The 12,385-nt window shown below is 27.9% G+C and overlaps 2 protein-coding genes across 3 annotated transcripts; both read right to left on the bottom strand.

Moving 5' to 3' along the window:
* Positions 1–912: 912 nt before the first annotated feature.
* On the bottom strand, positions 913–2,928 carry LOC130945217 (WAT1-related protein At4g08290-like). The gene is made up of 6 exons (XM_057873942.1): positions 2,717–2,928; positions 2,505–2,567; positions 2,002–2,118; positions 1,482–1,890; positions 1,228–1,379; positions 913–1,147 (listed from the first exon to the last, which is right to left on the bottom strand). The coding sequence occupies exons 1-6, from the start codon at positions 2,926–2,928 to the stop codon at positions 979–981; spliced, it is 1,122 nt and encodes a 373-aa protein (XP_057729925.1). The 3' UTR covers positions 913–978.
* A 331-nt stretch (positions 2,929–3,259) lies between these two features.
* Positions 3,260–7,092, bottom strand: LOC130945216 (WAT1-related protein At4g08290-like). 2 transcript variants are annotated; one of them, XM_057873940.1, is made up of 7 exons: positions 6,789–7,092; positions 6,207–6,269; positions 5,761–5,877; positions 4,378–4,624; positions 4,063–4,221; positions 3,757–3,908; positions 3,260–3,659 (listed from the first exon to the last, which is right to left on the bottom strand). In XM_057873940.1, the coding sequence occupies exons 1-7, from the start codon at positions 6,989–6,991 to the stop codon at positions 3,491–3,493; spliced, it is 1,110 nt and encodes a 369-aa protein (XP_057729923.1). In that variant the 5' UTR covers positions 6,992–7,092; the 3' UTR covers positions 3,260–3,490. The 2 variants fall into 2 exon arrangements, with proteins under 2 accessions (XP_057729923.1, XP_057729924.1); XM_057873941.1 differs by lacking the exon at positions 5,761–5,877.
* Between the last annotated feature and the right edge of the window lie 5,293 nt (positions 7,093–12,385).

Genomic DNA, 12,385 nt, shown 5'->3' on the forward strand with positions numbered 1-12,385 from the left:
TAAACTGTCGATATCTGCCATTTCCTCAAGAAACTTTTGAAGCTGGTCCAATTTTGCATCCTCAAGAGGTATTGGCAAAACGCACTATAATAAAGGGTCAGGAATCTATTCCTCAACTCTTGATCCAATGACAAAATACTCATAGTTCAGAAGCTACTTGGGAGGATGCTTCATATATTAGGAATGCCTTTCCAACCTTCAACCTTGCGGACAAGGTCGAATTTTATGGGGAGGGTAATGATGTGCAAATGGGTCAAATACGGGTATAATTAGAAGATTATGTTAATTAGAATGAAAATAATGCTGTTAAAGAAAGTGAACACGTGACTAATGTCCCTAAAATTGTGACTAATGCCCCTAAAATTGTGACAACAAGAAAGAGCGAAAGGAGCAAAAAAATACCTACAAAACTAAAGAATTACATCTTATAGAAGAAAAGAGAGTGTAAGCATTTCTTCTTCATCTTTCTAGGTCTTTATCTCTCCTTCTTATTCTTCTAATTCTTCTTTCCTTTTGTTCTCGAGGTGCCACTTGCTTCCATGTGACTTCCGTGGATTATTATTAAGCTTCCACCACAATAATTATTATTACCATTGTGAATTGTTTCTTCTTTTCCTTTTATTTCAATTATAGAAAACCCAAAAACATTTCAATATCTCTTTCCTTCTATTTTAATTCATTCAGTAATTTCTTCAAACACTTGTCCTCCATCACTAACTAACTGCAATTTGCTTCATTTTATCAATCTCAACATTTCACATTCTATCTGCTCTTCACTTTCTTCCTTCGCTTGAAGCAAATTGTTGATTCACAGCATGGATCCATGGATGTTCATCAATTCACAGCGCTGCAAGCTCAGATCGCAAAAGCTGGTTCGAGATCAACTACTAACTACTTCTACTCTAGAGTACGTATCACATTGTAGCTGATCGGCATGGAATCAAGAACAATAGACGATTATGACGCGTCTAATTTGTGCTAACTTGATGGTTTATTAGTGGTTGAAGAATCATCATTTGCAGCAGGAGTAGTTGTAATTGGCAATGAGTTATTTGTGTCCTCATCAGCTTCTTGGTGTTTGTGATCCTTAGCTTTGCCCCACACAACTGAGTAAAGTCCTAATGTGATGATGATGCTTCCAATAATACTGTAATCCACACATTCAATTTCATTTCGTCATGCAATTCATGAAATAATAAATAAATAAATAAATGTATATATACCTACCTTCCAAGATAGACTCGTTCTCGTAAGAAGAAGGAACCCAAAGCAGCAACAATCACCATGCAAAGAGGATTGAAAGCGGTTGTGAACACTGGACCTCTCATTTTCATAACCAATCCTTGTATGTAGTATGCAATTCCTGAACTAACCACTCCCTAAATAAACAAACAACATTAGCATCAGTTATTCGTATAAAATATATGAGTCAATCAATTTATTAGTGATTGATAAATGAGGAAGTTGAAAAGTGAAGAAACCGTGTAAAGAGGAGCAAAGAGCCTCATGTCCCAACCAATGGCCCAAGCCTTAGAACCAGAGTGACGCTCTGCTACAAGTGCGACTATTGTAGTTTGCAGTGTTCCTGCCATGCATATCCATGTGGCCAATGATAACTCTGCTCTATACTTCGCTACCGTTATGCTCTGCAATATGTAGAAAGAAGACAACGCCACACAACCGATGAGAATGTAAAGAGCTCCAACAGTTTGATGTTTGTGTGAAGCGAGTCCTGCATCTCCATTGTTCTGAATTGTTGCTGCTGCAGAATGAAAAATGTTGAATCCAGGACCCTTGTAAAGTGCCATTACAACGGCGCCTCCAAATGTTACTAACGTTCCAATCACTTTTGCTTGACTCCTTACTTCTCTTATTTTTACACGCTCCAACCTTCTCATATATATATATATATATATATATATATAATTAAATTAGTATAATTCATATGCAGTTACATAAAAAAAATGCTACGTGCTCACTAAAATCAGATAATTATGTTACCCTGTAAGAAGTGCAAGTACAAAGGTGATGGAGGGTGCTGCATTGGTAATAGCAGATGTGAATGAAGCAGAAGTGTACTTCATTCCCAAATATGCGAAGCTCTGGTTGAGAACTGGCCTATTCAAATTAAACACTTACCAAAATTAGAAGGTTAATACTTTAGTATTCTTTCTCCATGATGTGCATCAATGCATATATATATATATATATATATATATATATATAGAAGTTTAGGACCAACAACTTCATTAAATTCTAGCCAGCATATAACAGTAAAGAAAAGTGAGTCATTAGATGAAATCTCACATCAATATCACACCATTAAAATCATCATTGATGGCTATTTGATGGCTATAAATCACAAAAGTTGTTGGTTCCTAGCATTTCTCAATTTAAAAAACATACATTCAATAAATATGTACACGGTTAGATTTATAACATGCTTGATATTACTTGTCATACATATATATATATAGCAGGTAAGGTTTGAGATCTATCATTACTCAAGAAGTCCCAAGATCATTATTTGCAGAAAAACTGGGAGTGTCATTTTGGGCCTACGTTTCCTGAAAAAAGGAAAAAAAAAAGAAAGAAAGAAAGTAGAATTATTTAATTAGGAGATACAATGTGAAAAATGAGAATTAATGATTTTGAATTAGATAGTTATGTTATTATTATTAGAGAATGAATGTGAAATAAAATGAGAGCACTGCACCTTTCAATGATTAATGCAAAGGGAGCAAGCACAACTGTAGCCATGGCATTGCGATAGAAAATGAACACAAAACGACTCATGCCATGATTAAGCACGTCTTTGCCGAAGATGTAATTTCCTGCCATACCAAATTGCAAGCCAATCATTAATAGATATGGCTTTGTTTTTCTCCACAAGAGCCCTAATTTACCGCACTCATTTTCAGAACCCATAATAATAATAATTATTATGCTTAGTGATCAGTGATTCTTTGATGATCAATTCTTGAGAGGTTTGGTTTTTTGTAAACGTTATAATAGCAATGAATGCCACTGTCACATCTTTTCACTGCTTTTAGCTCACACTTTTTTAATTTAATCTAGTTATTCTATGTAACGTAGTACGGAATGAAGTTGGGCAAAAAAAATTAGCGCGAGATTAATTTCCACTTTCAACCACAAATTGGTATTCGAGAAGATCGGAAATAGCTATTACTGAGATCAATTTTTGACGTGAGAAAAAAAGGGTAAACTTTCATTATTTTTCTTTTGTTAACAACCCTTACATTAAAAACGATTACCATGTGCACAAGATTCTACTCAAATTTATAAGAAGGCACTTTTTAATTTTTTTATACATCATACATAGTGTACAAAATTACAAGGAAGACATACATGGATATATATGCATGCTCACACACACATACACATTCTTTTCACATTGAGATTTGAGTACACATGCAAATTTCCCCATGATTCACTCGCTATAATCATCATAATGTATTTTCCTACATTATTATTTTATGTTGGACTCGTCTAATTTGTGCTCGTTTGATGGATAATTATTTTCATTGGTTACTGTAATTGGAGGTGATTTTAAATTTATTGTTTCCTCTCTATGGTCCTTGGCTTTCCCCCACACAACCAAGTAAAGGCCCATTGTAATGATGATGCTTCCAATAATACTGTAATAATAAAAAATATTAAATGAAAACAGAGTATATAGTAGTGTAGACCAAGAAAAACTAAATAAATTAGATATAGTAACATATAGTAATGTACCTTCCAAGATAAAGTCTTTCTCCTAAAAAGAGGGAACCCAAAGCAGCAACAATAATCATACAAAGAGGATTGAAAGCTGTTGTAAATACAGGGCCTCTCATTTTCATAACCATTCCTTGAACATAGTATGCAATTGCTGAGCTAACCAATCCCTAATAAGATCATATAACAAATTAACACAACACTAATAATTTATTACTGGTCAATAATTTACTACATATATAAAACGAGATTCAAACTTTCGATACTTGCTTAAGTAAATAAATCAGTTGATCACTCGAAAAATATAAGTTAATGTTTACAAACCGTATAAAGAGGAGCATAGAGCCTGTAGTCCCAACCAAGAGCCCAAGCTTGAGAGTGATGCTCAGCTACAAGTGCCACCACCGTAGCTTGCCCTGTTCCCGCCACACATATTAAGGTCGCCAATGAGAGCTCCGCCGGGTACTTCTTCAGGGTGATCGACTGCGAGTAGCTACTTATCATATATCAGAATCATTTTTTTTAAAACGATTACTCTTAAGACACATGTTAGCTAATAATTATTTTTTTTTTCAATTTCTTGTAATAATTTTCTTTGAGCTTAATTTTTTAGACAATATTATTAATTAAGAAATTGACCTGTAATATGTAGAAAGAAGATAAGGCGACACAACCCATGAAAATGTAAAGAGCTCCGGCGATTTGGTGGTGGTTGTGTGATGAGGAAGGGTCTCCACCACCACCATGATGTTGTTGTGTTCTAGAATGAAAAAGGTTGAATCCATGACCTTTGTAAATTCCCATTAACACAGCACCTCCAAATGTTACTAAGGTTCCAATCACTTTGGCTTCACTTCTGACCTCTTTTAATTTTACATGCTCCATCCTGTCCCAAATACAAAGCTATTTAGATAATTATTTTGAATGTAACTCTTACTTTCTGGTGAGAAAAAGTATATTGTTAAAAAGATTAGGATTATTATTTATGAGCCAGAGCTAATAATTTAAAATTTAAAATAAATAAAATAATTTTTAAAAAAATTAGTTGATATTGACTGAAAAAAAAATATTTAATGATAGTTAATTAATTTTTTTTTTTTTTGATATTGGATTAACAATGATATTTTTTTAAATTGTAGACTGCTGTGGTATTTTTTTAAAATGTGAGATAATTTAATTTATTGAGTAAAATCGAACAATTCAATTTTTAAAAAGTATAAAAATTGAACCATCGAACCTTTAATTTTTGTACTCGAATTCTCTTAATTGTATTTAAATATTAAAAAAATTTGAAGTCTCAATTTTTTTTAAACACAAATTAATGGTCCAATTTATGTACCTCTTATAATTTTAAAAAATATAAAAAATTATAATATTGAGGTATATATCACTCACTCCACTTCCATGAAAAAAAAAGCCACACAAGGTTGGTTCCAGTACTTCTTTTTTTAATTTAAATGTGATGTTTAAAAATAAAGAGTAAAATATCGTTTTTGTCTCCAACGTTTGGGATAAGTCCTATTTGTATTTCTAACGTTTAAATCGTACTATTTGTATCCCTAACGTTTATAAAAGTGATTCAATGTTATCCTACTATCAATTATACTAACAAATCAGATTATATTTTTCAATTATTCTCACTTGAATGTATTCATTTTCAATTAGGTCTTACTTGAATGTGTTCAATTTTAATATTATACCCACTATTTGTGTTTAGATTCAATTATGTCCCTAGAAAAGTGAATTATGTAAATGTTATAGGAATTAGTTTCAACTTTTGATGAGCTATTTTTCGAAATGGATCATCAATTTTATTCCAGAAATTTGTATTTTAACTTCAAGAAGAGATTTTTAAAACTCAAACTAAAGTGTTCATGATGTGTAATTGACGGCAGGATAACATTGAATCACTTTTACAAACGTTAGGGATACAAATAGGACGATTTAAACGTTAGAGACACAAATAAGATTTATCCCAAACATTAGGAACAAAAACAATACTTTACTCAAAAATAAATTTACCGAGTAAGAAGTGCAAGAAGAAAGGTAATGGATGGGACGGCATTCATAATTGCAGAAGTGAATGAAGCCGAAGTATACTTCATTCCTAAGTAATTGAAGCTTTGATTGAAAACTGGCCTGTTCAAAATTAACCAGGTAGGTTACCATGAAAAACCTATTAAAAACAAACAGAGAATGCAGAGAGAAAGAGAAATCTGACTCTAGCATACATGCATGCTATCTATATAAAGGAAAACTAACTGCCTTAACTGTTTTTCTAACAGTTTAATTTACTGACTCAAACAGAATCAGACTTACTCATTAAGTTATTATTCCTCAAATAGGTATAGACTTAAGGAATATAATATATGTCCTAGTATTCCTATAATTATCAAGCATGCATGCATATGTATACTACTTATTGTGATATCTAAGTGTATATATGAGTAAGGTTTTCGATTTATTACTCAAGAAATCCAAGGACCATAATCCGAAGAAAGATTGCAAGTGTCATCTTGGGCCTGCTTTTCCTACATAAACAATATAATAAAAAAGAAAAAAAACCACGTTATAAAAAAGTCAATGTAAAAGTATCTCTTGAAATCATAGAATAATTGTATCAATTATATTCGAGATCGACAAAATATATCAAATTAGTCTTCATCACTATGATGAGTTACTTAATAAAAAAAATTAAGAGATTAATATGATGTACATATATTTTTGTCGATCTCAAAAACATAATTAGTATAACTAAGATTTCAAAAGTTATTTTAGTACAGGTGGCCATGATGGATTATAAAGATACATGGTAGAATTGAACTTACTTCTTTTTTTTAATAAAAAAGACTAGTTAGATACTAATGTTAAGAAAAAAAGAAACTAATAAAATATAAAAAAATGTTCAAGTATACTAGTATATTGATATTTCAGTGATTTTTAATGGTTAATTTTAATTATATATATTTTTTTATAATTAAGATTAATAATTAAAAATTACTGAAACACGAATGTACTAGTATATTTGAAAATTTTTCTATGCAATGGACCTTTCAAAAATGAAGGCGAAAGGGGCAAGTGCAGCAGCCGCCATGGCATTACGATACACAATGAAGACAAAACGGTTCATTCCATGATTAAGAATGTCTTTGCCGAAGATGTAATTTCCTGCCATACCAAATTGCAAGCCTATCATTAATAGGTATGGCTTTGCCTTACTCATTATTACACAAACCTTGTTTTCTGAACTCATCTATGCTTTACTTTGAGTGAGACAAGGTTATGGAAACCAGAGATAAATAATAATATTGAATAATGCTAGCTAGCTATATGGTTTGTTACAAACGCATAGTTTGTGTGACCATCTTCATGATCATGATGGTTACGTTCGTCTTCCTTTTATATAAGCAAAAAGCAAAGCCTCTATAATAATAGTAACATACTTTCACTCACAAATATCTCTCTTTTAAAATAAAATAAAATAAAAAATACTATGTAGATATTAAAAATGAATAACCATTTAATTATCCGTACATACACATATATATATATATATATATATATATATATATATATATATATATATATATATATATATATATATATATAATATTATGAGTGTATTAAAATTAATCACTGAATTCATCAGTTATCATATATTATTTATGTATAAATATATATATTATTTAATTTATTTTTAATATATATTTTATATTTTAACATATATTTATATAAATATAATGACTAATTTTAATATAGACCTAACATAGTTAGGCTAATTTTTTTTATATTGATTAAATATATGTGTAATACATTATTATTGAAAGATTAGGTGTTTTTCTTTGATATGGTGTTTTTTTTTGTATTAATAAACTACAATTTTTTGGAGGATCCGATTTGTTTGAAGAAAAAAATAAACTACAAATCGAAAGGTCCGATTTGTATTTTTTATTTTTTCATTTTTAAAAATAGAAATCGGACGGCCCGATTTTAACATTAAAAATTTTTTATTTTCGAAAACACAAATTGGACCATCTGATTTGTGATTGTTTGTTTGAAAAATAAAACAAATCGGAGGCACCAATTTGTCTTAACCATAGCAAGGTAAAGCACCTCTCTACTCACATCATTCTGAGATACACTCTTTTCTCTCTCACACAAAAAAAAAATTCCATATAATTTCATTTATAAGAAAATTTTGTAAATTAATTAATTTATTATAATTTTTTATTATTTTAGTAATTAACTATTTTATTAACAAATATATCTAAATACCTACAAATATACACAAAAATATATAATCTTTGTTTTCTAGTGTTTGTAATAAGTTACTTTTATCACAAATGTATGTTATGAGTGTGCTTGCATTCATTTTGCTTCATATATAATAAATTGAATATAAAATATACATCATGCATGTTAAGTATATACATTAATTTAATTATTAATTTTTTGTGTATACATAATTTTTTTTAAATATATAAAATATGAATCTGTTATATATCCGTTATCTAATAAAAAAAGATTTGTGTATTATTAACTTAGTACATAATAAGACAAAAGTAAATAGTTCTGTAACAATTTTATTGGCAAAGGTAGCTAAAAGCATGGGTTCTTCAATTTCAAAGCACTTTTTATAATATTGATCTCTCGGTTCAATCATATACACACATTTGTGGGCATCACAATGTTAATTTTAGGTATCAATAATTATCATCACAAAAATCGCTACTTACATGACATCAAACCTAGTTTAGGCTGAAAATGGGTCACAGCTATGACTTAAAAAATCAACTTTTGATCTGGAAATAACTTCTTTAATTTTTCAAAAAAAAAATTAATAAAATAAAAAATAAAATGAGAGATTACATAAGATCTTAGAATTCTCATTTCTCTCACTGGTTGAGTGTGGAACTAAATCTGGTTAACCGCTAACATGAATTCCAAAGCGCATGATCATCACAAAGTTGCTATTAAAAGTCGTCTTTTAAGACTTATAATCTGTTTCTTTCTTCTTCTTCTCCCTTTTTTAGGACTAGGAATGGTTTATATTTATATTACGTATACACACTAAAATTAGTTATTAATATAAAATATATATTAAAATATAAATATATATTAAAAATAAATTAAATTATATAAATATTTATATATAAATATATTAATAATTAATTTTAGTATATAAATAATATTTTTGAATTATTTAATAATAATAATAATAATAATAATAATAATAATAATAATAAAAAAAAAAGTGGAATGGATGTAACAAAATGACCTAAAAATTATAGATAACAATTATATGCATATATAATTAAAAAAGCTTTATAAATAGGGGTAGCTTGAAAGTAAATAAAGGATTTCATAATATTTTGTTTTGTGCCCTTTTTGACTTGTTATTGTCTTTTTCATTATCCCATTATTTTGGAAGGCACGCAAAAGAAAATATATATTACAAACCAAAACTGCTATATGAGCACAAAAAAAAGTATATATATATATATATAAAATATTATTTAATTAGTTCATTCTTAATGCATATTTTATATTTTAATATATATTTTATATTGATAGTTATTTTGATGGTTAATTTTTTATATATATTTAAAAATATATAAATATAAATAGAAAAATATATAAATAAATAATTTAAATGGCCCATTAGTTTTACATTACATGTGACTTTGAATAATGAAAATTAATTAAATTAGAGAGATATAATCGATAATAGATTAAAATGAGCCACGATCGAACAAATTAAAGGAAATTTATTAGTTATATATAAAGAAAATGAGAACGATATTTCAAAAGAAAAGTTCAAGTTAGGTAGCGAGCTAAAAGTGTACCAACTTTTTTTTTTTATCTAGTTTCTTTTTATGTAAGTGGAGTAGTGGATATCACATTATTTTTAAAGAATATCAAAATTATGGAAAAGAGTTGCTTTCTCTTGAGCAGAGATCACTGCATGGATTGTTCATATCCATGGATTATTTTTATGTCAAAAATTGTGAAAATTGTGATGGATATGTTAAATTGATGGAATTAATTTATGTATGCATGATACATTATGGATTATATTTATAAGTGGAAAGATGTAGGATTATTAAGACTAGAGAAAAAATTGTGAGTAGCCAGTTTTTTTTGAATAAATATTATTTTTGTCCCCAACGTTTGGGGGTAACTCTTAAAGTTGTCTCTGACATTTCAATTGTCCTATTTAAGTTTCTAATGTTTCAAAATTGACTCAATGTTGTCCTGCCGTTAGGGATCCGTTAACAGAATTGACGGCGGGACAAAATTTAGACGATTTTAAAACGTTAGGGACTTAAATAGGACGAAAACGTTAGGGACAAAAACAATACATAAAAATAAATTTTAATTTAATTTTATCTTTCAATAATATTAATTTTTTACTGTACATAGTATTCAATTATTTTTTAATTACATCTAAATAAATTACACTTAATCACATTACTTTCATTTTAAATAAATTTATTTTTTTATAATTTTAAAAAATTTTGATACATTAGATACAAAATGTATAATTTATATTTTATTTTATGTATATTATTTTTTATTTTCTGCAAGTTTATATACTAGTCATTCTACAAATATTTCATGATAACTAAAAATCTTTAAGAGTAAAATTATAAAAAAAATTAATTTATTTAAAATGAAAGTAATATGATTAAGTGTAATTTACTTAGATGTGATTAAAAAATAATTGAATACTATGTATAGTAAAAAATTGATAGTATTGAAGAATAAAATTAAAATTTATTTTTATGTATCATTTTTGTCCCAATATTTTCGTCCTATTTAAGTCCATAACGTTTTAAAATCGTCTCAATTTTGTCTTATCGTCAATTCTATTAACGGATTCCTAACGGCAGGATAACATTAAGTCAGTTTTGAAACGTTAGGGACTTAAATAGGACGATTAAAACGTTAGGAACAACTTTAAGACTTACCCCAAACGTTAGGAACAAAAACAATACTTTACTATTTTTTTTATTGTTTAGAATATTTGAAAACTAAGAAATAGAGTAGTTTTTGAAGAATATAAATCAAATAATTTTGGTAGGTGCATACCTTTTTAAATGACACCATTCTAACACTATTATAAAAATATGTAGAATCCATCGTAATAATATTCGTGAAAAAACAAATTCTTTTGGCATAGGAATCACTCTCATTTTTTAAATCAAATCAAAATAAAAATTTAAAAAGTTCAAAATTAAAAATTGAATTTCAACCAAACATTATGAGAACACAATAAATCTAGAAATTAAATCTAACAAACTCACAAATCAAACTCCCAAAAACTATCATCAAATCCATAATTTGTACAAAAATAAACCTTAAATTTTGTACAAAATTTTCTAATCAACTCTCAATTAAATCTCCTATTAAAATCTAATAAATTCACAAATCAAAATCCAAAAGATCTACTATCCAACTCATGATTCACATTATTGATGAAACTCAACTAAATTCCATATCAAAACTCATAATTTACATTATTGATCAAAATCAACTAAATCCTAAATCAAATCTCAATAAATTTAGAAAACAAATGTATAAATGAGACACTGAAAAACCCTCAATCAAATTCATGATGATTTGCACAATGATGCTTGATGAGAATACTACTTGATGATGTCTCCATTGACAATGAATTATACTCATGATAATTACTAAAAAATTAATAAAATAAAATTGACAAGGGAAAAAATATGAAAAATCATATTTGCAATGAAATGAGTGTGACACAAAAAAAGGCTATATTATAAGAATTTGTTAACGAAGGTTTTAAAAAAAATTCTGTAAATTTGAATTTGAAAACAAAACATTTTCTTTTAAAATTTGGCATAACGTCGGTTTTTTAAAAAATTTTGCAATTTAAATTTGACATAGTGTTGATTTTTTTAAAACTCCTATAATTAAACTGTTCTGTCAGTTTTTAAAACTCCCGCAAAACAAAAAAAATTCATAAATTAGTGTCTTTTTTGTAGTATGAGTAGGTTAGTCAAATAAATTATGGGATGAACTGTAATGCTAAGTATCAGTTTAGGGTTTAATTGAAAGAGTAAAAATAAAGGAAAAAAGGATGAAAATAATGATGAAATGAGTGTGAGTAGGTTATGAAAATAAATTTTTGAGGTGAGTAATTTTATGTCAATAACAATACTGAAAAAAAAGAATATGATATCATAAAATAAAGACTGATCTAAGTAAAATATTTAATAAGCTCTGTTTGTAATGAGACAGAAATATTATCTTATCATGTATATTTTGCTTAGAAGGTTATAATTATTTTTTCCCTAGTTTTGGTGTATATTGTAAGAGTCATGTATCCACTCCTTTTATTTTGAGCTTTCGATACTTATGAAGGAAAGAAATTTGTAGCATAATATATAGCAGAGTAGTAGACTATGTTTTATACACCAGTAATTAAGGCTGCGTTTGTTTTTAAGAATAAGACAGGAGAAGATACTGAAAACAGGAAAGGACAAGATACTGATAGACAGAGACATAAAATTTTGTGTTTTTGTATTTTGTTTGGTGATAAACTAAAATAAATTATGAAAATTTAATTTATTCTCATTTTTTTTCATTCAAAATTTTGAGATAAAAAATATAACAA

The sequence above is a fragment of the Arachis stenosperma genome, chromosome 8, assembly GCF_014773155.1.
Source record: "Arachis stenosperma cultivar V10309 chromosome 8, arast.V10309.gnm1.PFL2, whole genome shotgun sequence".
NCBI lineage: Eukaryota > Viridiplantae > Streptophyta > Magnoliopsida > Fabales > Fabaceae > Arachis > Arachis stenosperma.